This window comes from Pleurodeles waltl, chromosome 5, assembly GCF_031143425.1.
Source record: "Pleurodeles waltl isolate 20211129_DDA chromosome 5, aPleWal1.hap1.20221129, whole genome shotgun sequence".
Taxonomy (NCBI): Eukaryota; Metazoa; Chordata; class Amphibia; order Caudata; family Salamandridae; genus Pleurodeles; species Pleurodeles waltl.
The window spans coordinates 51,993,181-52,019,602 of record NC_090444.1 but is presented as its reverse complement, the minus strand read 5'-3'; the positions used below and the strand labels follow the sequence as shown (position 1 = coordinate 52,019,602).

The following is a 26,422-nucleotide window of genomic DNA, read 5'->3' as shown; positions in this document are numbered from 1 at the left end:
GGTCAGGGGAGTGGTCACTCCCCTTTCCTTTGTCCAGTTTCACGCCAGAGCAGGGCTGGGGGATCCCTGAACCGGTGTAGACTGGCTTATGCAGAGATGGGCACCATCAAAGCATTTCCAGAGGCTGGGGGAGGCTACTCCTCCCCAGCCCTGACACCTTTTTCCAAAGGGAGAGGGTGTAACACCCTCTCTCTGAGGAAGTCTTTTGTTCTACCTTCCTGGGCCAGGCCTGGTTGGACCCCAGGAGGGCAGAAACCTGTCTGAGGGGTTGGCAGCAGCTACAGTGAAACCCCAGGAAAGGCAGTTTGGCAGTACCCGGGTCTGTGCTAGAGACTCGGGGGATCATGGAATTGCTACCCCTGTCTGATACAACCTCTTTTGGGACACCCACCCTGGAAAAGATTCCCAGGAGGGTTTTTGCCACTGCAGGAGCTGTAGTGGTCCTTAGAGGAATAGCTTCAGGATATCTTGTGGCATGGTCCACTACCACCAAGATCAACCTATTACCTGAAGCAGTAGGAGGGCCAAGGGGGCCAACTATGTCAACCCCTACCCTTTCAAAGGGAACCCCAACCACAGGCAGTGGAATAAGGGGAGCCTTTGGAGTGCCACCAGTCTTGTCACTGGCTTGGCAGGTCACACAAGACTTACAAAAATCTTTTGTGTCCTCTGACATCCTAGGCCAGTGAAACAGGGGGACAAGCCTTTCCTATGTTTTAATCTGACCCAAATGTCCAGCCAAGGTAATGTGTGCCAGAGTTAGGAGGAACTCTCTGTACTGCAGGGGAATGACCAATCTCCTGGCTGCTCCAGGTTTTGGATCTCTTGCCTCTGTGTACAAGAGGTTGACCTCTCAGTAAACTCTATGTGAGTCACTGACATCCCCATTTTGTTGTTTGCAGCTTGCTGTCTGAGACCCTCTAATGTGGGACAGGATTGCTGTGCCACACTCAGCTCCTCCCTGGCAGGTCCCCCTCTACCCAAAAGCTCAGCAGTGTCTGCTTCCAGCTCCTCTGGTGAAGGTTCTGCACAGGGGGGAAATTCTTCTTCCTCAGAAGTAGAATCATCTGTAGAGGGAGGGATAGTGGGTAGGGATTTACCCTTACTAACCCTAGCTTTAGGGAGCACTTGGTCCATTGTTCCAGGATCCAAGTCACCCTGTTCTTTTTGCTTTTTGGCCTGAGCCCTTGTCAAAGCAGAAATAAATATGACCAGGAATGCCCAGCATTGCTGCATGAGCCTCCAACTTCACTTCTGCCCAAGCTGATGTCTATAAATCATTCCCTAGTAGACAGTCTACAGGTAAATCTGAGGCAACCACAACTTTCTTTGGACCATGTAGGCGGGCGTCGCTCGCCTCGCCTACGAACATCCAGAATTGGCGTTCGCCCGGCGCCTTCCCCGACTTCCGCCCACGTCGGCATGGAGACGCGTAGAGGCGGAGATGGCAATCGGCCCCAGACTTCCGGGTTGCCGGAACTTTAAATAATGAAGACGCCGCGAACGAGAGGAGAAACCGGAGCCGAAGGATTTCCATCGAGCACCCGAACGAGGAGACCAGGAGCGGAGAGCAGATCCCGACACAGAAAAGACGGCCGGAGAAGAAAGACAAAGAGGACACGAAGCAGCCTGCCACGGCCCAGGAGGGTCGTGGCTGCACAAGGTACGGACCCTTTTTAAGGGCAGCAACAATAAGGGGAAAGAAGGGGAGGGGGAGAGAGAGAGAGAGGGTGGGAAAAGACAGGAGGTGAAAGACGGGGGAAACTCCCAGGGCACCCTGCCACTCGACTAATAGAGAGAGCAAAAAACCCCTCCTCGTCACAAAATCCTAACCATCCCACTAAAGTAAAAATTCCACAAGACCTATTAGTGTTTGTTTAGTTAGTCCCTCACTACTCCCTCACAGCTCCACCCCTCCCCTCACTAATCACAGAAATCAGTAGACCAAGAAAATACCGTCCCACTTACCTGCTGTATCCTCTTTTGTTCTTCCGAGGGAAATCGTGGACCCAGTGGAGGACACCTGAAACTCGCCACCTGGAAAAGAAAAATTTAAGGAAACCATTAAAGACCTGCAAAGTCCTACAGATTGGAGGAAGAGCAACAAATGAGAGGAAAAAAAGGCTACCATCCTATCACTGTGTTCCACCTCTCCTAGAACTTAAAATAAAGAAAGAAAAACCCCTGTTAAGGGTTAAAAATCTGCGTCTGTGTTCTCTGTATCCCAGATCACAACCCCAATCCCCCACAGACCAGTAAACCCCCCCACCCCCCAGTTGAGATTCACAACAGCCATGGGGTGGCTAAGAGTGTTTTTATGAGCATCTGCCACTTGGTACTGGTGACCAAGTAGTTGTTTTTCAGGGTGTACCAGTTTCTCTATTACCATGGTAACACTGGCACCTGTGTCCCTGTAGGCCTGAACCTCACCACCATTGATTAGGGGCAGTTGCTTGTACTTATCCATATTAAGGGGACAAGCAACCAAGGTGGCCAAATCAATGACACCTTCAGAGACTAACAAAGCCTCTGTGGTCTCCCTAACAAGACAAACCCCAACTAAATTACCAAGAGTGAGCCCAGCTACTCCCTTGGATCAGCTATTAGTAGGTTTGCTCCCACCACCACTGCTATTACTAGGGGCACTAGAGGTTGCAGTAGGGATTGTGGTAGTGAGAGGCTTGGTGCTTTTCTTTGGACAATTGGCATCAGTTGTCCAATGACCTTTAACTTTACATAAATAGCACCATGGTTTTTTTACTTGATTAGAAGAGGGTTTGGACCCACCATCCCCACCAGAGTGTTTTTGTGGGCCTAATGAAGACTCATTTTTAGATTTGTCCCCACCCTTGTCTGAAGACTTACCATCTTTCTTCTTGCAATCCTTGTCACCCCCTGTATGAACTTTTCTGTTCACTCTTGTTCTGACCCATTTGTCTGCCTTGTTTCCCAATTCTTCAGAAGAGGTCAGATCTGAGTCCACTAGATATTGGTGTAACAAATCAGACACACAGTTATTCAGAATATGCTCTCTCAGGATTAGATTGTACAGGCTTTCATAGTCAGAAACTTTACTGCCATGTAACCACCCCTCCAAGGCCTTCACTGAATAGTCAACAAAGTCTACCCAGTCTTGTGAGGACTCCTTTCTGGTTTCTCTGAACTTAATCCTGTATTGTTCAGTGGTTAAGCCAAATCCATCTAAGAGTGCATTCTTCAAAACTGTAAAATTATTGGCATCACTTTCTTTAACAGTAAGGAGCATATCCCTACCCTTTCCACTGAAAGATAGCCATAGGATAGCAGCCCACTGCCTTTGAGGGAACCCCTATACCATACAGGCCCTCTCAAGTGCAGCAAACCACTTGTTAATGTCATCTCCCTCCTTGTAAGGGGGAACTATCTTATGCAGATTCCTAGAATCATGATCTCTCACAGGATTGCTATCAGGAATACTGCTGCTGCCACCATGGGGTCCAAACCCCAACCTCTGTCTCTCTTTTTCTAAGTCTAGGGATTCCCTGTCTAGAGCCAGCTGTTGCTGTTTAAGCTTCAGCCTGGTCTCTTACACTCTCAACTTATTGAGTTCCCTTTCTAACATTTTGTCATCAGGGTGGGTGGGTTGGGAATGTTTTGACACAGAAGAATATTTTGAATGAGCAGAGGGAGACCTGTCCCTAACAGTTGGCACCCTAACAACCTGGCCTCCAGGAACAAAAACATCCCTACTGTGATGGGAGCTTCTATTACTACCAGCTATGCTAGGTGTTCTGCTAAGGGGCAGATTAGGAAGAGAACCCTGTACCACTACCTCAAGGGGCTCCCCTGAGTCAGAGTGTGAGCTGTCTACTAACTTTTCCGATGAGGTGCCACCCGGGGCCTTATCATTCTCAACAAGCATATTAGACAGCAATTCTCTAGAAGGGTTCTTTCCTACCACTAAACCTCTCTCAATGCAGAGACTCCTTAGGCTCTTAAAGTTAAGGTGCTAATAAGTTGTATTGACTAAATTAAGAGGAGTTCCTACACCAGACATGATAGAAGAAAGTTTAGAGACAGATAAAAGAGAGAAATACTTTCAGGACTTTTTAAAGAACAGAAAAAAAACCTTTTTCAACTTTTTGAAACTTTTAGAAAGTTTTAGAGGTACTTTTCAGCACTTAGCAGATAGTGTAAGAGAAGAAAAGCAAAAGTTTTTGGTTAGGTGTAGATACACTGAACTTGTTTTGTATATTATTCTCTTATGAAAAGTACAATATGACAAAGTGGTAAGTAGTTACAAGTACTTATCCCACCGCTGCACAGCCAATGTAGGAGGCTGGCCTGGCTTGTAGTGGGTACCAAGGGGTACTTACACTCTGTACTAGGTCCAGTTATGCCATATTAGTGTAGAAGAGGCGTTTCTAGCAGCTTAGGCTGATAGAAGGTAGCTATAGCAAAGCAGCTTAGGCTGAACTATGAGACATGCAAAGCTCCTACTATACCACTGGTTTCATATGCACAATATCATAAGAAAACACAATACACAGATATACTAAAAATAAAGGTACTTTATTTTTATGACAATATGCCAAAAGTATCTCAGTGAGTACCCTCAGTATGAGGATGCCAAATATACACAAGATATATGTACACAATACAAAAAATATGCAGTAATAGCAAAAGGAAGTAGTGCAAGCAACGTAAAGTTAGAGTAGATTGCAATAGGGGCACATAGGTATAGGGGCAACCCAAACCATATACTCCAAAAGTGGAATGCGAACCACGAATGGACCCCAAACCTATGTGAGCTTGTGGAGGGTCGCTGGGGCTGTTAGAAAACAGTGAGGGTTAGAAAAATAGCCCACCCCAAGACCCTGAAAAGTAGGTGTAAAGTGCACCTATAACATCCAGAGAGCACAGAAGTCGTGATAGGGGGTTTCTGCAAGGAAGACCAACACCAGCAAAGCAACAACAGTGGATTTCCGGACCTGAGTACCTGTGAAACAAGGGGACCAAGTCCAAGAGTTGCAACAATGTTGAGAGTGGGCAGATGCCCAGGAAATGCCAGCTGAGGGTGCAAAGAAGCTGCCACTGGATGGAAGAAGCTTTGGTTTCTGCAAGAACGAAGAGGACTAGGAACTTCCCCTTTGGAGGATGGATGTCCCACGTTGTGAAGAAGCTTGCAGAGGTGTTCCTATGCAGAAAGACCAAAAACAAGCCTTGCTACCTGCAAGGGTTGCGGTTAGGGTTTTTGGATGCTGCTGTGGCCCAGGAAAGAACCAGGATGTCGTCACTTGGATGAGGAGACAGAGGGGGCGCCCAGCAAGTCAGGGAGCCCTCACAGAAGCAAGCAGCACCCACGGAAGTACCAGATCAGGCACTTAGAAGCGGATTGAACCGGAGTCCACCCGAAGTCAGAAAAGGGAGTCCCACAACACTGGAGGATAACTCAGAAGGTTGTGCACTGCAGGTTAGAGTGTCGGGGACCCAGGCTTGGCTGTGCACAAAGGAAATCCTGGAAGAGTGCACAGGAGCCGGAGCAGCTGCAAATCACGCGGTACCCAGCAATGCAGTCTAGCGTGGGGAGGCAAGGCCTTACCTCCACCAAACTTGGCCTGAAGAGTCACTGGACTGTGGGAGTCACTTGGACAGAGTTGCTGAGTTCCAGTGACCACGCTCATCATGCTGAGAGGGGACCCAGAGGACCGGTGATGCAGTTGTTTGTTGCCTGCGGTTGCAGGGCGAAGATTCCGTCGACCCACAGGAGATTTCTTCAGAGCTCCTGTGCAAGAAGGAGGCAGGCTACCCCCAGAGCATGCACCACCAGGAAACAGTTGAGAAGGCCGGCAGGATGAAGCGATACAAGGTTGCAGTAGTCGTCTTTCTACTTTGTTGCGGTTTTGCAGGCGTCCTGAGCAGTCAGCGGTCGATCCTTTGGCAGAAGGTGAAGAGAGAAGTGCAGAGGAACTCTGGTGAGCTCTTGCATTCGGTATCTGAAGAATTCCCCAAAGCAGAGACCCTGAATAGCCAGAAAATGATGTTTGGCTTCCTAAGAAGGAGGATAGGCTAGTAACACAGGTAAGAGCCTATCGGAAGGAGTTTCTGACGTCACCTGTTGGCCCTGGCCACTCAGAGCAGTCCAGTGTGCCAGCACACCTCTGAATCCAAGATGGCAGAGGTCTGGGGCACGCTGGAGGAGCTCTGGGCACCTCCCATGGGAGGTGCAGGTCAGGGGAGTGGTCACTCCCCTTTCCTTTGTCCAGTTTTCTGCCAGAGCAGGGCTGGGGGATCCCTGAACCGGTGTAGACTGGCATATGCAGAGATGGGCACCACCTGTGCCCATTAAAGCATGTCCAAAGGCTGGGGGAGGCTACTCCTCCCCAGCCCTGACATTTTTTTCCATCTCTCTGAGGAAGTCCTTTGTTCTGCCTTCCTGGGCCAGGCCTGGCTGGACCCCAGGAGGGCAGAAACCTGTCTGAGGGGTTGGCAGCAGCAGCAGCTGCAGTGAAACCCTGGGAAAGGCAGTTTGACAGTACTCGGGTCTGTGCTAGAGACTCGTGGGATCATGGAATTGTCTCCCCAATGCCAGAATGGCATTGAGGTGACAATTCCATGATCTTAGACATGTTACATGGCCATGTTTCGGAGTTACCATTGTGACGCTATACATAGGTAGTGACCTATGTATAGTGCACGCGTGAAATGGTTTCCCCTAACTCACAAAGTTCAGGGAATTTGCCCTGAACGATGTTGGGGCACCTTGGCTAGTGCCAGGGTGCCCACACACTAAGTAAGTTTGCACCCAACCTTCACCAGGTGAAGGTTAGACATATAGGTGACTTATAAGTTACTTAAGTACAGTGGTAAATGGCTGTGGAATAATGTGGACGTTATTTCACTCAGGCTGCAGTGGCAGGCCTGTGTAAGAATTGTCAGATCTCCCTATGGGTGGCAAAAGAAATGCTGCAGCCCATAGGGATCTCCTGGAACCCCACTACCCTGGGTACCTCAGTACCATATACTAGAGAATTATAAGGGTGTTCCAGTATGCCAATGTGAATTGGTGAAATTGGTCACTAGCCTGTTAGTGACAATTTGGAAAGCAGAGAGAGCCTAACCACTGAGGTTCTGGTTAGCAGAGCCTCAGTGAGACAGTTAGTCATCACACAGGGAACACATACAGGGCACACTTATGAGCACTGGGGCCCTGGCTGACAGGGTCCCAGTGACACATACACTAAAACAGCATATATACAGTGAAATATGGGGGTAACATGCCAGGCAAGATGGTACTTTCCTACAGTGTCACTGTTGCAAATTTGGGCGGAGGAAATATGTCACACATGAGTCCTACTGCAGGACATATGGCAGGCTTATTAGTAAGTAAAACATTTGCAGGCAAATCAAATGAGATGATGATGCAAATTTATCAGCAGACAAATATCACCAATTCTATTTCACATGAGAACTTCACGATGTGGAGTAACAAATGAGGGAGATAGTTCAATTTGAAAACTACAAAAACTGAAATGGGCCTGTTATACGTAACTGACACACACATATATATATATATATATATATATATTTAATTATATATATACATATATATAACTTTTGCTGCCATAGATTTCAGATTCCATTATTGATGTAATTTGTGAGGTCATAAGAAGCGCATCACAGAGGTGCAAGTCTTACTTATGTCAGTTACGTATATCTGGTGTATTTTATAGTTTTTTTGTTTATAAATGGTAGTGTTTTTTCACTGCATTTCTATGTTTTTTTAAATGTTAAGTTAAAATCTAACTACCTTTGTCATGTATGACCCATCTCTACCTTTTGGCCTGGGCCAGGTCTAGCACCCAACCCTCCAGACAGATGGCCAACCACAGTGTAAGACTATGCATGGCAGAGGTTGGCCATAGAGCCTGGTCTGTGGGTAGGCCCTGCACCCAACCACATGTGGCAGCCAACCCCTTGCCATGCATTGCTTTTGGTTGTGGGTGGTGATGGAGTGGCTACAGGTCAAGGCTGAAACGGCGTCAACATGTACTGATGTTTATGTATAATACTGAGGGCAGTTTTTATTTGTTATGTTACTCCAATCGCACTTGAAACTCACATACCCTCCGACTTTCGAAAAGTAATGCACTCTAGTCACCTCACAGCAGCATAAATATGCCAAAATGCATTTTCATACGGCCCTTGTCATTTCAAAGATGGCACTCAAAAATACCAACCTGTTGCCTTTTAGACCTGAACAAGTTTTTATAACTCAGTGCATGGAGTTACATAGTTGGGGTCATATTTATAGTCCCATATCGCCACCATGTGCCACATTAGCGTAATTTCTGTTTACACTAATGTGGCCCAACAAGGTCAAAATCCTAGCTCCTTGTATACAATGTGGTGCAATGCATGCATTGCGCCAATTTGTAACTCTTTGTGCTCCATTATGCCTGTGCCAGGCATAATGTATGCAAAGGGGTCCTTCCCCTGTTAGGATGGGGCGGAAAAATGGCCTAAGAATCAAAGAGATTTCCTTGCATTATTTTGTACGGCACTTTTAACGCCTGCTCAAAGCAGGCGGTAAAAGGGGGCTTCTATTATTTATAATGGTCCCCTATGTACTCTGCAGGTGTAGGGCCAATATTTTGGCACTACTCCTGCAGAGTACATCAATAGCGTCATGAAAAAATATGCTATTGCCCCTTACTCTGCGCCATGGTGCCACGTATTTTAAATATGGTGCACACATGGTAGCGGTAGGGGGGCGCTAAGGAGCAGCACCACTTTCCATAAATCTACCCCTAGATGCGCTGGAACATTCCCAGGCATCAATAAGTTACACACTCATGCAGTGACTCAATGCACTGCTATCTGCATTGGCCTCAGTCTCCATAAAAAAGCCAACCACCCTGCTGCAACCCATGTTTATGTTTGTGGATGTGCGCAGGTACTCAGCAAAGATTTAAAAATTGGCAAATAAGTGAATCAGAGAACTCAAACTGCCAAAAGAGTATTTCCCTCTATATTACCCTTCAGTAATCCTTGTATTGATCCGCTTATAGCGACAGGGGAGTTTACATCCATGTGTACCCAGGGGCTCTAAAAAAACTTGGGAAATGGGTACGCAACTGATATATTTTTCTTACCACTTGCATCATGACTCTGTACCATCAGGAGTTCACATTCGTCATTGTGTTAAGTGTTCTGTTCTGTGCCCACTATGACACTCAGGGGCACATTGTGCTACCTTAGCACCGCCATAGCATCATTGCCTTTGCCCCGCACCATATTTACAAAGTAGTGAAATGCACGCATTGTGCCACTTTGTAACCCCTTGCGCCACATTATGCCTGCGCCAGACATAATGTATGCAAGGGGGTGTTTCTGTGCAGGAAGGCCCAGAAAAATGGTGCAGTGAAATTTACATCATTTCACTGCACCATTTTTTCTGTCATTTTTAATGCCTGCTCAAGGCACGCATTCCAATGACCCACCCATGGGTCTGCCTTTGCTTTGCTGCACTATTGTCGCTATTGACGCTAGTACAGGAAAGCGCTGCTACAGTGTCAAGAATTGTGAGGATGTTGTGCTAACGACCGTCAGGGTGCGCCGCATTCTAAATAAGGCACAACCATGGTGTCGTTAGGTGGGGCAAGGGTGAAGCAAGAAGAGTGGCACATCAGGACTGATGCACCACTTTCTTGTAAATATCCACCTCAGCATGCACACATGTGCGTGCAATTTGGTAACACAGTACACATTTTAAAGCACAAAACAATATTGCAGGTTTTTAATATGTGTTGTTTATTTGTTGTAATGTTTAGCTTTCAGGTAAAATGCATAAAACACCGTAACCCCTCAAAATGGGGGATTATGTCATATATATATAAGTAAACAATTGTATTTAAGTTACTTACAGAGGGCACCATTTCTGCCCCTTGGGTTGTCCCCCATAGTAGATTAGATGTTTGTGATTATGGTCCTGATGAATTGCCATTGACCCTCTAGGACACATTTTGTCTACATACTGAACACTGGGACAGTCCACATCCCAGATGTTAGACTTCTTTTTACCTTAACAAGGACATCCACCCGGAATAACACTGATTTGGGTGTTAATTTTATTTATTGGCCCCACCCTGATCTGCACTCACAGCACGAAAGAAGGATTGTTTTCAGACTGAACACCATCAGACAAACAGACAGGAAAAGATCTCTGTAGAAGATCCCCCTAGCGGCTGTGTTGATTATTGGAGCTCCCCTCCGACAAAGAGGATAAACCTGTGACCAGGAGTAGTCTGGGGATCCATAGACCCCACAATGCTGATGACCTGATACTGAAGCATACAGCTTTGGTGGGTGAGGTACTGTGCATCCTATAAAGGCTACTCCTGTGAAACTGAAGGGACCTTTTTACCATAGTTTGGCTAATCTGGCTTCTTTACAGAACAGCCCTCCTTGTTTGTTAAGCACAATATTGACTGGGAAGACGTGTGCTGGACCAAAATTCTCTCTTATTTCCCTCCAAGATATTTTGTTCTTTTTATTGCAGGGGCACTTGCCAGTTTATGAGGTTGCACGGATCAGTGATGATTCTTCTTCACAGGTCAATATGGCTCTATCTGTTGGGCATCACATGATCGATGCCTATTCAACTCTACTGCTGACTGAGTGCAATGGCCCTGCGTTGCTGGCTGGATTGGGGCTGGATTGAGGCTCTCACTTTTTTGCTCAGCAGTTTCTCTTATCTGAAGTGAGTTCTGCCGGTAGTTGCATGTTTATGAGAAGGAATCACTGCTTTATGAGTGGGGTAGATTGCCATGTGATTCATTCTGTAATATAGAATTGGGCACTGTCGCTTAATTTGGCAGTTTCTTCCTTCTCCCTGCCTTGCTTAGTACAACTCTTTGCTGTGGTTCAGATCTTTTCATTGCTGTAGAAGGATCCTACACCAGATGCAGGTCGTGTAGTTAAATAAAGAAACATTTGTGATTCCATCTAACAAGAGCCCCTCATGCAATGCAGGGCTTCTACTGATAACTGTTTTGGAATGGTAGAGAGTACAGTTTAAGAATGAGCAATACAGCATGTACGATGTCCATGTGATCTCCAAAATGGGGCTATAATTAGGCATAGACTTAGTACATTTCTTAGAACTTTTGTAAATTTAAGGTTAGATTATGGACCACTGGTATTCAGCTTGGAGCTTCCAAGGAGATCTCTATGGTGTGCACATCAACACATCACACTATCTAACAAGCTATAATAGGATCAGAGCAGTGAATCTGTGCCCTGTTCATAGACAGGCTTGCACTAACACTGTGCCTGTCACAGGGTCTGTACACTCAAAGCCACAGCTATGCTGGCAGCACTTCTGGACCTGCTGAACCTGCCCGGGTATGAAAATAAAAATTTTACACTAATGCACCTAGGCCCAGATTTAGGAAAAGTGATGCTACATTAAATGAAGGGCCACTTTTCTTGTGCCAATTGCACCCCCACTAATGCCACCATGTGTGCACAATATTAATGATACGGCGCACGTTAGGATCAATAGCATCATAATTTCTGATTGGCACTAATCCTCTAAAGTTCATAGAGGCCCATTATAAAACATTTGTGTGCCTCAATAAAATGCCTGCACAGAGCAGTCATTAAAATTACGAGAAAAATGGCGCAGTGGAATCCCACTTTTCTGGGCCTCCTAATGGAGGAACCCCCCCCCCCGCATTCATTATGCCTGCCAGAGGCATAATGTGGCGCAAAGATTTACAAAGTGGTGCAATGCATGCATTGCACCACCTTGTAAATTGGGAACAGCGTTTTTGCCAATCTACCTCCACATACCATAAAAAATGATGCTAATGTGACACTAGGTGGCGCTAGGCCCTTCCTAAATTTGGGCATTCCTTTTTCCAGGAATGTGTCCTCGTTTTTTTTGTTAGGGTCGAGCCTGCATCGCATGCGCTTGCGCATGCGTTCCATTTGTGAGACGATTTAGGAGTTAGAAAAGGGCTTGAAGCCCCATCCATGTCACATCAGTGTCTTTCATTGGTTCGTGGGCTTGCCTGTTAAAATCTGCTTGCTTTCATTGGTGGAAGGCACTCATACATTCGTGCCTTTTCCGGTGGTTAGCTCTCCTAGAGCGCAACAACCAAGTACTGAAAACATGGGAGGCTCGCTGTTTCCTGTCAGGTTTATGGACTACTTTTTATCTTTTTTTCTCAGCGCGATCTCTCTTGGCAGAAGTTGAGCACTTTGCATAACATCAACCCTGCTACATAGTTAATTACACTTTTGATGGTTACGTAGATAATTGCATTTTTTCCGATAGGTTTCACTATGAGTGAACTGTAAGCAACTTGATCGTGCGTTTTTTTTCCATTTAATGTGGCAAGAAAAATCCAGTTAGGAGTTAACAACTGATAATAACTCTCACTCGGAGGAATGCAAGACCCTGTTGCATTGCAAATGCTTGTTTCAGAGAGCCCCGAGCACCCACCTGGAGTATAGTGTGGCACGTCTCACAGTGCCCTCCCATTTCTGTAGAAATTATTTTTCCTCAGCTTCGTTTTTGTTTTTTTATTTTTACAAAATTGTGATTATCAAACTTTCAGGGAAAAATTATACCCTTTATCAGGCAATCTAGTTGACAGAAATCATTTTTCAAAATTGTGACTTCAAATGGCTAATATATAAAAAACAATTTCAAACCCTTTCACTGGCATGTTTTTTAAATGTCAGTCACTCAAAAACTACTGAAAGGATTTACAGAAGCATGCTCTCCCAGAAAATGTCCAGTTTCAAAGTGTGAATAGGTTCAGTTGTTGTAACTGAGAGCAAAATGTATAATGGGATCTAAAATGGGAAAGCTCCTTTTTTGACTCCCTATCACCTTAACCTTTTTAATGTGCACAGGTTTGCATGAAGTGTAACAACCTGGACCTCACCTCGCTGCAGTAGACAAAGACCAAATTTGGCGCACGCTCATCCAAAAAGGCCACATTTATGGGCAAATAAAAAAAGATTTTTCTGTGGAAAGTGTAGTGTGAATCATAACTACACAGTAGCGACTGTCACTGTGTAATAATGGAAGATAATATGGAATAGAACGTTTTTGTTCTTTATACTTGAGAATTTTGAATTGTGTTTTTAATTCATATCCAAGTGCACTCAATTATATAATCCTTAAATTGAGAAAAGCAAGAAAAAGATGAGAACAGCAGGAGAAAGCAATCATATTATGTGAGGCCAATAGAATTATAAAGTTATGTTATGCCATGTCATTTATCTTATGTAATGTTATGTAATGCTATGTCATGTCATGTCATGCTATCTTATGTAATGTTGTATTATGCTATGTCATGCCATGTTATGCTATCTTATGTAATGTATTATGCTAGGTCATGCCATGTTATTCTATTTAATGCAATGTTATGCTATGCTATGTCATGTCGTGTTATGCTATCTCATGTAGTATTCTGTAATGTTGGTCTTCTAAATCCCAACAACTCACTCAAAGGTTTTTGGGTGCTGTATGTGGAGAGGAAGCAGTAGGGCTTAGTAATTGACTCCAGACCCCCAAGATGGTAGATTGTTTGAAGATACTTTACCTCTCACAGCAGACACACATCTTTTCCTGCAGAGGTTGCAGCACTTCTGAGTCTTCAGACAGTCTGTGTCACTTTGGCACTGTGGGGGAGGCAGGGGCAGCTTGCATGCAGCTAGTATTTTGGGGCAGGTCCCCGGATGTGGTGCATCTGTAAAACACCAACAGGACTGAACTAAAAACACAGCCATCCTGAGCTAACAGCACAACTGCCACAGGCTGTTCACAGATCCTCACACTGAATTATCCTTATAGATTGCTTGACTCCTTTGGAACTAAAGGGAAAAAGCTTCCAATATCTTCAGAGAAACCAAACACAGGTGAAATTCCCATCTCTTGTAGGTTACATTAATGTGCCTCATATAGAACCCCTTTCCTCCCTCTCATATCATCCTCCTCCCTCTTCTACTGCTCCTATTTGTCTTCCCCCGCATTATTTTCTCTGTGACTCCTCAGTCTACAGCTCTTCTCTAGCACTCCTCATTTTATTCTGTCCTACGTACACTCATCTCCATACTGCTGAAAGCTGATCATAGAACATGGGGATAAGGGGAGTGCTTTTCGGACACGTATTCTCACTCTTGGTCAGCCTTTTCACATTTGAATGTCCCCCAAATTTTGTCACCATATAGGGCCACTACTTGTGCTTTTAAGTTATAGAGGTCAATAGTGGGAAGACTGGTCTGGGCAATGTTGCCTGATGATTTTTGAAGATTGCCATAGCTCTATGCAGAAGTACTGCCCTTTGTTTTGAATGTGCGAAGTACAGGATCATTTACTATCAAGCATAATAGCCAGACACTAAAGTTTTGGTACACGTTCAAGCATCTTCTGCTACAGAAATAAATCCCCTCTGAATGACTTTTGGGTCTGATCCCCCTAAATTTGGCCTTAGTAGCATTAATCTCCAGTCCCTTCTTTTCACAATATGTGTTAAAATTATCCAATAATTGCTGCAATCTTCCAATCCTCCCTAACCTGCAGGGCCCCATTATTCCAATACAAGAAGTTACACAGCACTCCGTTTCTCAATCCTCACCCACTGCCTTTCTGTTATTCCAGCACAGGGCCAGGATTAAGCTCTGTCTATACCCCTAATCCTGATCTGAAGTGCCCCAATAATGCTGTATCAGGGTTCACATACACCTAATTAACCTCCTGCTGTTCTGCAGTGCCTCCTGCTGTTCCACACTCTGACTTCTGTTTGAGGATGTAGTGTAACAAATTAAATCTATTCTTAGATGCCATCCTTATTTGGGAGGGTCTGTTTCACTTAGCTCACTCCTTTCTTTCCTTAACTCCCTTTACTCTCAATATTTTCTTTCTTCCTCACTTTTCTCTTTCCAGCTCTTAAAATCCACATATTAATAGTTTTGCTCTTTCTTTCAACTGTTTATTTCTACTCCTCTCCTTTTTTTTTCCCCTCTTCCTCTTGCTACTTCCTCATTCAAACTTATAAAAACTTTTATATTTCTTTCCTTGTTTCATTCCTCTCTTTTTTCATCAGGTGTTCATTCTTTCACTCTATTTTCTCTTCCCTTCATTCTTTCTTTGACTTTTTTATTTGCTCTTTCTTTTGACTCAGTAAACGTCCTTTCACTTTTTTTTTAGATCTTTCTTCCTCCCTCTGCTGTTTTTCTTATCTTTATCTGTCAATTCATGTTTTACTATAAATCCCGATTTTTCCTATCTGTATGTGGAAGCCACAAGTTATTAGTCGGGACCCTAAGTGTTAAAGTTGTTTTCCAATTCTGTGTCTGTGGGAAATGTGTTAGTACATGCATGCCCTGGTTCTTTTATTGCGTGTTTCTCTCACCATCTCTCTTTTTTCTCTGATGTTAATTTTTTTTTCACACTTCTTTCATTATTTTTTTCCTCTTTATCTTTCATTCAGTAGCTTCCTTCCTTTTTTTCCTTTGTATCATGTTTGCTCTATTCTCTTAGTTTTGTTTTCATTTTCTGTTTATTTATTTCCCTTACTTCTTTTATTTCTTTGTGACCCCTTTCTCTTTCTTCCTTTTGTTTGTTGTATTCATTTTGCTTCTCTTTTTCTGCCCCATTCGCTTTCTCTCCTGAGGTCTAGTTATCAAAAGAGCAACAGGTGCAGTGGCACCGGGCCCAGGAACCTATGGGCTTCACTCAACTCTAATTACTGCTCTATTTTCCTACTGAAATTGCAGTCAACCATTATCCCTTCTTACTCCAGAGCCCATGACAATGTAACTACGCCACTTGTCCTCTCCATATTTACTCCTGACTCCCTCTTTCCTTTCACCCTCCAATCCATCCCAAAATATATTTTTCTTATGGTGCTTTGAGCATTACACTCTCATGCCAAAAGTTTATTTCTGATAAAGGTTTATGTGATAAATGTATATTTTTCTAAGATAGAGGAATAAGGTAAATGGAGGTGCTTTAATTAAATCCTGGACGACTGGAATGACATGGCAGGAAAAGATGAAATTATGTGGCAGGGTTGACCAATCTGTGTAGCAAGAAAAGTCCAGTTATGAATGTACAATGCCAGTCGCTCTAACTCAAAACAATGTGAGATCCATTGCATTGAAAATGCGTGTTATACATGTAAGGCACCCCTAAGGTAGACCCTAGGTAGCCCCATGGGCAGGGTACAGTGCATGTTAAAGGTAGGACATTTACTAGTGTGTTTTTATCTCCTAACAGTGAAATACTGCCAAATTAGTTTTTCAATGTTGCAAGGCCAATCTCTCTCATAGGTTAACATTGGGGCTGCTTTTAAATAACTTTTAAGTGCAGTTTCCTTTTGGAGGCAGATCGAGATGTATAGTGTGGGGTCTCTAAACTCACAATTTAAAAATACATCTTTTGGAAAAGTTGTTTTTTAGATTGTCAGTTTGAAAATGCCACTTTTAGAAAGTGGGCATTTTCTTGCATGAATCATTCTGTGACTTTGCCTGCTTGTGTATTCCCTCACTGGGTCAGACTGACAGTAGGCTGTTTGTGAATCTACACTAGACAGTCACAGAAAGAGAGCTAGGGTGTAGCCTGCATATCCTGATGGGCCATCTGGGCTAGGGTAGAAGGAGGAGTGGTCACTTACACCTGAAAGGGCTGTGCCTGCCTTCACACAATGCAGTCTCCAATCCCCTGTGGTGAGTCTGGGCAAGGCAGGATCTTGTGAACAACAGAGACGTTCCTTTTAAGTTTGCCTACTTCAAAGGCAGAAAGGGGTATAAGTATTGGACCCAAAACCCCAGATTTTTAGATTGCTTCTGGATACAAGAGGAACTTCTCCAAAGGAGACAAGCTCAAGAGCTAGAGGAGGAGTATTGCCCATTTGCCTGTGTCTGTGCTTTGCTGCGTTGGTCTGCAGTTGCTGCTTCTGCCTAAAAGAGGACAAAGGCTGGACTTTGTGTTATATTCCTGCTAGTGAAGTGTCTCCAAGGGCTTGGACTGATTTTGCCTCTTGTTTTGAAGTCTCAGGGCCATCAAAGATTTCCTCTGCCAGTACCTGGACTCTCTGCTGAAACTCTTACACTGCAAAGTGGTGCCCTTCCCAGTCCCTGGTCCCTTGAAAGGTGAAGCTGGTGGAACCCACGTGGAAATCCACGCACAGGAGCCGTGCGGGGAAAATATCGACACACCACCTGCAACCCGACTTTTAAAGTGATGCGCCACCTGCATCGCAGCTGAAAATGGATGTACCACCTGCATTGTGGTTGAGAAATCGATGCATCACCTGCATTGCAGCTGAACAAATGACACAATATCCACTTGCGGCTGCTGAAAATGGCGCAAACCCCACGCAGCACAGTTTTTCATCACCGTGCAGCTGGATTTTGTACGCATCATTGCTAGGCGTCAAAATCAATGTGAACCTGCACGGATCGGAGGTACTGCATCCAGAAATTGACACATAGCTCTCTTGTGGGAGAGAAAACCGGTGCATTGCCTACCCGACCATAGAAGAAACGATGCACGGCCTCACTTGAGAATATGGAATTTACATATTTCTAACTTTTCTGCCGCACGTTCGTCCGTGCAGCTTTATTTTTGACGCAAACCAGGTACTTTATCTAACAACAATGTATCCATTGTTTTTTATGGACTAAGATTCTACATTTTAATAATTCATAACTTCACTTGTGTATGTTAGATTTTTGTAATTTTGGTCTTGTTTGATTTAGATAAATATTGGCTATTTTTCTGAACTGGTGTTGTGTCCATTTTGGTAGTGTTTTCACTGTATTACTGTGTGTTTTGGTACAAATACTTTACACTTTGCCTTTAAGATAAGCCTGAATGCGTGTGCCATGCTACCAAGCCAAGGGGGTGAGCAACGATTACCTTAAGTGTGTGCCTCCAATGCCCTGACTAGAGTGAGGGTCCCTGATTAGACAGAGTGCAAACTGACTGCCAACCAGAGACCCCATTTATAACAATTCCCCTCCCAAGAACTCTGCCACACTCTATCAGACTATTTGCACAGCAAGATAGCCAACATCTACAACAACATCTAGCCCCAACTCACCGATATTAACTTCAACAACCTCAACCCAACCACTCACACCAACCAAGTAATCATCACATGAAACCAGATCACCACGTACAACACTGTAGCCATCATGTCCACCATCCACTCTGGAGCACACACCAATCCCAGTCCCCATCACTTATTCAACCTAGGAACTAAGGAATTCTGTACAGAACTCACCAACATCCTCAATGCCGCCCTTACAATGGTAGCCTTCGCTAACAGATGGAAGCATGCAGAGGTAAAACCGCTTCTCAAGAAAATCTCTGCGGATCCCAGTGAACTGAAAAATTACTGCACCACCTCACTGCTCCTATACACCACAAAAGTCCTCAAGAAGGCCATCAACCACCAGCTCACAGAACACCTGGAGAAAAACAACTTCCTTGAGGTCTTCCAATCCAGCTTCTGCACCAACCACAGCACAGAAACTGCCCTTATCACAGCCACAGGTGACATCAGATCTCTCCTTGACCACAGAGCAGCCCTGACCCTCCTCATCTTATCAACGGCATTCAATACTGTATTCCACAACACCCTCCTCAATAGACCGAACAGCATTGGTATGCAGTAAAAAATGCCCTCAAATGGGTTGCCTCATTCGTCACAGGATGACTTCAGAGAATCCACCTACCACCCTTTCCCTCCAAACCTAAGATCATCATCTGCAGCGTACCCCAAGCATCAACACCTACATGGCTCCCCTCACTAACATGTCAGATCCCAAAAATTCAACATCATATCCTATTCAGGCAACAGACAACTCATCCTCTTACTCAGCAAAGACCACCACCAGAAGTAATTTCTGCAATGCCATAACCAGTTTCGCCAAATGGATGAGAACTAGCTTACATAGCTCTGATATGCATTTTCCTATGCACCTTGAACTTTCAAAGATAGCACTTTAATATACCAAACTATTGCATTTTAGACTTAAATAATTTATTTTACTTGTCTCATGGAGTTACATACTAGATTTGCTGGCACGTTCCCAGGTATCATTATGTTATACACTGACACAGTGACGCAACGCACTGCTATGTGGATCAGCCTCAGTTTCCATGAAAAAGCAAACCACCCTGCTGCAACCCATGTTTGAGTTTGTGGATGTGGGTAAGTATTCAGCAAAGATTACAAATTGGCAAATAAGTGAATCAGAGCACTCAAAGTGCCACATGGGTATTTCCCTCTACATTATATCTCAGTAATATTTGTATTGATCCTTCTAATAGCTACAGAGGATTCTTTTATCCATGTATACCCAGGGGACCTGAACAACCTGGGGAATGCATGAACATCTGATATATTTTCCTTACTACTCGTATCATGATTTTGTTCCATTAGCGAGTCCCATCTGTCACTGTGTGAAGTGGCCTGTGCTGTGCCAGCTATGACACTTATGCCCCCTTGCGAATGGCGGTTGGACCTACGCCAATGCAGTGGTTCGAGTGCCATATTTGAACTCTGGCAGTCGTGCCATGATGGGACCACCAGCACCTCCAGGATCAGAGATCTCGGAGGTCTGGTAGTTGCGGCGGTCATAATCTGCCAGGGAAAGCCCTGCAAGCACAATTATGACCTTGTTCTCTGCCAGCCATTTAATGGCGGTAGGTCTGCAATAAAAAGGCAGGCAGAGAACGGGTGCAGGGAGGAAATGGCACCATTTACGTAGGTCAAAATATTGGTTGCAAGGTCACAGTTTTCCACACTAACATGCAGGGAGGCACCTCAGGCGTCATGGATTTCTTCTGACAGTGTGGAGAACTGGTGTATGCACAGTTACCACACAACTGGGGTGGGATCTGATGCACAGTAACTTTGCATGCTCCAGTTTTGTTGATCCCTGGAATAAACATATCTGCTTTACATAAACACCCCATGAGCCTTCGAATGACTTTGCTACATCTCAACAGATGAACAAGAACTGCAGAATATTATGATACAATTACCTGGAACGAAGTTGCCCAAGAATAGAGGCTGTTCAACGATGCTGAACTTTTCTTTGGGAGCATCCTGCCATTTGTCCAAGCTAAAGCAACAGCTCGTTGAATCCAAATCACAAGGTGGTAGCTCCTCAAACTCATCAACACCACCAATGATGGCTTCAGCCATAGAAGAGGAAATGTGTACCCTAAGAATGATGACGCTGCAACACCGTTACGTACTGGACCTTATGACAGTCATGCAAGGTGGAGTGCAGCACGATAAGATCTGCATGCTGCACATTCATCCCAGCAAATGATAGAGAAAATCGAACTTCGTCAGAAGCAATACAGACACTGCATAATTTTGATATTAAAATGATAGAGAAAGGAGGTGCACCAGATAGTGGTTCAGTGGTTGGTTTGCACCACTACCATCATGGATGTTGGGACTGTTGGGATGTCGGGACTGTTGGGGACTTTGTTACCAATTACTGTGATCTTGTTACTGATAGATTGTATGATACAAGTAATTTTAGCATGCATTTGGAGAATAACCGCTAAGGTGGCAGGGGCGTTTTCAGTTAGAATTCCAACACAGGTAGTAGATTAGTAGGACAACATGTATTACCTGCTGCCAAGGGCAGGTCTGAATGAAGTAGATGAAATATCAAATAGAGAGGGGAATTTTGTATGGTATATAAACAAGTAACATGATGTAAAAAATACGAAACACAAAAATATCACAGAACATCAGGACCAAGCCAAAACCACATAGCTGTTTAAAGTTAAGAAAAGGTTTAGGGCCAACTCCAACACTTACCGGAATAAGGTGAAAAGTTCTCTTAAGAATGGAGTCGAATAGGAAACTTGAAAGGGTTTTTATTTAAAGGCCAACTAATGCCTAACTGATCTAAAAGCACACAACTCACCCGGCACACACTCCATGCCTTCAAACAGATTGTGGCCTGATTAGACAATAAGTCCATAATTGAAGAAGCTTAGAACACATTGGTGCTTGATTAAACAATGGATGCAGGTAAGAAACTAAAGGGCATATTTATAGTCCCCTGGTGCCACCTTGCACCACACTAGCACCATTATTTTTTACATTAATGAGGCCCAACAGGGCTAAAATCCCTGCGCCATATTTACTGAGTAGCGCAATGCATGCATTGTGCCACTCTGTAACCCTTTGTGCTACATTATACCTGCGCCAGGCATACTGTATGCAAAGTGGGCGTTCCCCTGTTAGGGGGGGCTGGAAAATTGGTGCAAGGTGCTCAGAACAGGCATTAAAAGGGGGCTTCCATTATCTAGAATGGGCCCCTATGTACTCTGCAAGAGTAGCGCCAACATTTTGGATCTGCTCCTGCAGAGTACATGAATAGCGTCAAGAAAAATGACACTATAGCCCCCTACCCTGCGCCATGGTGCACCGTATTATAAATACGACGCACACATGGTGGCGGTAGGGGGGTACTAAGGGGCGCAGGGAAAGTGGCGCTGCACTCGGTGCAGCACCACTTTCCTTAAATCTGCACTTAAGGGCCATATTTATGGATGGTCAGCATCACCTTAGCACTTATTTTGGGACTAAAATGGTGCTAACCTATCTCTATATTTTTATTTCAATTCTATGCCCATCAAGAGTCAAAGTTTTGGAGTTAGCACTAAGTTTAGGATGCGCAAACCCATTTTTCGTCACTGAGATGCAAGGTAGGCGTTCCCATTCTAAACATGATGCTGCCCCCCCCCCCCCAGAGCCATATTTACCTCCCGGCGCAGAAACTACATGCGGGTGGGAAGAGGACCTATATAATGGCACTAAGCCTGCTAGGCAGGAGTAATTTTTTGGCTGCTTGTGCATCAGTAACTATCACTCGGCTGACTAGCAGCAAAAGTTTTCCCGCTAACCAGCCTAACATCATTTCTGACCCACTAGTGCCATTCCCCCTAAAGCCACCCCGACTAGCGTCTTTTTTTTTTTGCTAGCCATTCCTTAGTGCCACTGTGCGTCATTCCATAAATATGACACACGGATGGCTTTAAGGAATGGTGTTAGCCAGCGTTGAGAAAAATGACACAACACTGCATTAGCGCAGTTGTGCGCTATTCTTCATTTATATGGGCCTAAATTCTGAGCACACGGAGCCCTCAGGCACAAACTGCTGCCAGCACACAATCTAAGGAGTTAACATCTACTATGAAACACCCATGCGTTCTTATACAAAAAACATGCCCTGTCAAAAAGCATTGTTAAATGGTTAATGAAATGTCTAATGGTTTAGTTCAGGAATTCAGGGTTATACAGTCACATTTCTTTAAGTGTTTTCTGCCTTGAATTTGTAACTTACAAATTACTTATTATTTACTATGTGGAATAAAGCCTTGTATTGAATTGTATAAAAAGGTCTGCCTGCGGGAACAGGCATTTGAGATAAACTGCTTAGGTAGCTTGAGTGTGCTGAGGTGCAGTGTGTAGTGATCTTCCCCCTGTCGCAACAGTTAGTACATACTGTCTTTGGATTGCCAAGAAGAGTCTGCATTTTTATTTGAGTTGGGAGCGTTTTGCCCACCTCGTAACATGTTCATGTGTTATTTAGTGCATATGATTCAGACAGCTGCTCATGCTGCTTTATAGTGTCTTTCTGATCTTGTAAATATGAACTCAGTAACTTGATTTGTGTGTTTCCCTTTTTCTTATTATTAAGAATTTACTTTGCAAAGCTATTTTGGTTGATACAGTTGAGGCATTATTGTATGCTATTGTGATATAGGATTGGGCATTGTATCTTCAGATTGCAGTTTATTCCTTCTTTCCACTTTGTGTACTTTCAGTGCTTTGCTCCAGTTCAAATCTTTTCACAGCTAGTAGAAAGATCACACACCAGATGCAAGACTACCACATGAATTAAGAAACAATTTTGATTCCATCTAACAAGAGCCCCACATATGAAGCAGGGCTTCTACTGATAACTATTTTGGAATGGTAACGAGTACATTTGAATAATGAGCAATACTCCATATGGAATGTCTATGAGCTTCCCAAAACTTGCAATGAGGCTATAATTAGGCGTACACTTGGTAAATTTGTAAATTGAAAGTTAGATTACGGACCACTGGGATTCAGCTTCCAGTTTCCAAGGAGAGCTCTGTGGTGTGCACAGCAACACATCACATTATCTAACAAGCTGTAATAGGATCAGAGCAGTGAATCTGTGCCCTGTTCATAGACAGGCTTGCATTAGTAATGTGGCTGTCACAGGGTCTGTACACTCAAAGCCACAGCTATGCTGGCAGCACTTCTGGACCCCAACACAGTCAGTATCATGGTGGCATGTTCTGGGCAGAGGACTCATCATGCAGGTAAAGTTTACTGTAGGGCACACACCAGACTTCTCTATCAATAAAACACCATTTGCAGAAATATGACATGACTTTATGATGCAAAATAATCACCAGGGGAAAAATATCACCAACTGTGAATTTCACACGAGAACTGCGTGATGCCCTCACCCATGGATTTTCAGTAGGAAGAGCATCCTGTAAGTCTCGGAATTTCTTAGAAAAGAAGAAGGACTCATCAGTGTGAAGCCCTGGTTGAAATTATAAAGATAGTAACTAAAGATATGTGTTCATCACATCAGCCACCATTCATCACAGTCTCAGTTAGACACACCCCTGTTGTATGGAAGATAGTATAATAAAGTATTGTATGAATAGAATGCCTTATCTTTCAACACTGTTTTGTGTTATCACGTTTGTTGACGATGTAATGAATATAGGTGACTCAACATTACATTTGCCACATGGGGCCTGATTTAGATCTTGGCACTATTACTGCCAAATCGCAGCAGCAGCAGACAGTTTGGTTGTGAAAATGGTTGTGAGAGTGTATGCGTTGGTATAACAGTGGGAGTGAGAGTGCCTGTCTAGGTGTGAGAGTGGGTGTGAGAATGCCTATCTGGGTGTGAGAGTGTCTGTGTTGGTGTGACAGTGGGTGTGAGAGTGTCTGTCCAGGTGCAACAGTGGGTGTGAGAGTGTAAAAATCTGACTCGGTGTGTGGTGGGTACCTAAGGAATTTATACTTATACCAGGTCCAGGTATCCCGTATTAGTGAAATGTACGCAGTGTCTAGAAGCCAGGTTTGCTAGAGGTAGTTGTGGGTGATCAGTCAAGGCTTATCTAGGAGACATGTAAAGCTCATGCAATACCACTGTAGTCACACATTACTTACACACATGAAAGAATACACTCAGTGTTACAAAAATAAAGGTACTTTATTATGGTAACACAAGACCAAAATTACTATAGAGGCAATACTCCCTTGGGGTGAAGTAATACACAAGTTATATACACTAGTTATCAGAAATAGGCATAAGAATATTTAGAAAACAGTCAAAATAGTATAAAACACAATAGAGAATAGGGGACCTCAGGGGAGCACAAACCATACTCTAAAAAGATGGAATGCAAGAGTGTCACCCCCACCCAGGTAAATGGAGTGTGTAGAGTGTTGCTAGGGGTACCAGGAACACACAAAGGTAAGTACCACAACACCCCCCAGCAAATTACTAGAATTTCCCCAGAACACCAACTTAGAAGAAAAGAAGAGAATTTGAAAACCCAGAGACGACTGCAAGAAACCAACTGTGGATTCCTGAGGAGGAAGACCTGTGGAAAGAGGAGACTGAGCCCAGAAGACACAGCAGAGTCCAGTGGGGGCAGGAGCCCCTACCCACCAAGCTGAAGTTAGCAGGAGTTGGTCGACGGTGAGGAAGAAAAGTCAGGACTGCAGCCCTGGAGTTGGAGTTAGAGTTGAGTTCTTGGAGGATGCAGGTGATGTCCCAGTCCGGAAGGAAGATTGCAGTCAGCTTGGCACAGGCAAGACTCGCGGTTGGTGGAAAGTGGAGCTGCTGCGGACCAGCAAGGTCCAGGAGGACTAAACCTAGGAGGTGGAGTCAGAGGAGGCTTCAGCTTCGCAGAGAGCCCAGAGAAGCACAGGCAACATGCACAGACGTCCCACAGGATGGGAACACAGAAGGTGCAAATGGAGCCCATGCTGCACTGCAAAAAGAAGTCCCACGATGCAGGAGAGCCACTCAGGTTGCTGTGCATCACAGGAAGGAGTGCTAGTAGCTAGAGCTACAGGAAGAGTGAAGACCCCTTGGAAGAAGTGTCAACAATCCTTGGCAGCTGCAAAGGATGCAGTGCACAGGGGTACTGTCCTTCATGGGAAGGCAAGGGCTTACCTCCACCCAAGTTGGACAGCTGGTAGAGAGGACTGTCTGACCCACTTCTGACCACTTCCTTTGTTGCAGGATCCACGAAGCTCAGCAAGAGAGGGGATTCAAGCAGCCAGTTGTTGTTGCTGTTGGTGCCTGCAGATGCAGGGGAGGGACTCCTTCACTTCAAGGGAGATTCCTTCTTCTTTCCTGTGCAGACTGAAGACGGGCTATCCGCAGAGGATGCACAACCGGGGAAATGTTGCAAAAGCTGGGACAGGGTGTAACACCCATCTCCCAAAGGAAATCCTTTGCTCTGCCTTCCTGGCCTTGATCTGGTCAAGCAACAGGAGGGCAGAAACCTGTCTGAGGGGCGGCAGCAGCTGAGGCTGCCTGGAAAACCTCAGAAGGATGTGGAAGCAATGCTGGGGGTCCTCTACGAAGCCCCCAGAGTTCATGGAATCATGCAACCAAAACTTACAAAAATATTGGGGGATGATTCCAACATGTTTGATACAAAACATGCCTAGATCCAGAGTTACCATTATGTAGCTGGACATAGGTAGTGACCTATGTCCAGTACACACGTAAAATGGCGTTCCTGCACTCACAAAGTACAGGAAGGTGGGTCTGAAGTTTGTGAGGGCAACTCTGCTAGTGCAGGGGTGCCCTCAAACACAGGTACATGCATCCTGTTCCCTGGGCTGAGAGGGCCTACCATAGGGGTGACTTAAAGTGACCTGGTGCATTGATCTATAGTGAAAATGGGTGCATGCACCCGGTACACGCAGACTGCAATGGCAGGCCTGCAGAACCCTTTGAATGGGCTCCCTATAGGTGACAGAATAATTTCTGCAGCCTATAGGGATCCCCTGCAACTCCAATGCCCTGGGTACCTAGGTACCATGAACTAGGGGCTTACATGGAAGGCCAGTATGCCAATTGTGGGATGAAATACAGAGTTTTGGGCGTGAGAGCATAATCACTGGGGTCCTGGTTAGCAGGATCCCAGTGAACACAATTAAACACGCTGGCATCAGGCAGAAAAGAGGGTAACAATGCCAAGAAAGAGGGTACTTTCCTACTGAGATTGCCTATCTGGATGTGAGAGTGGGTGTGAGAGTGTCTGTATTGTTATGAGAGCAGTTGTGATAGTGTCTGG

The 26,422-nt window shown here is 44.6% G+C and overlaps 1 protein-coding gene across 1 annotated transcript in view; it reads right to left on the bottom strand.

Moving 5' to 3' along the window:
• The window catches only part of LOC138295327 (uncharacterized), a 360,326-nt gene that overhangs the window by 108,963 nt on the left and 224,941 nt on the right, over positions 1–26,422 (bottom strand). The window contains exons 10-12 of the mRNA XM_069233551.1: positions 13,602–13,748; positions 2,866–2,982; positions 1,969–2,037 (exon numbers count right to left, since the gene is read on the bottom strand). Coding sequence (XP_069089652.1) covers positions 1,969–2,037; positions 2,866–2,982; positions 13,602–13,748 — 333 coding nt within the window. The remainder of the gene's footprint in view (positions 1–1,968; positions 2,038–2,865; positions 2,983–13,601; positions 13,749–26,422) is intronic.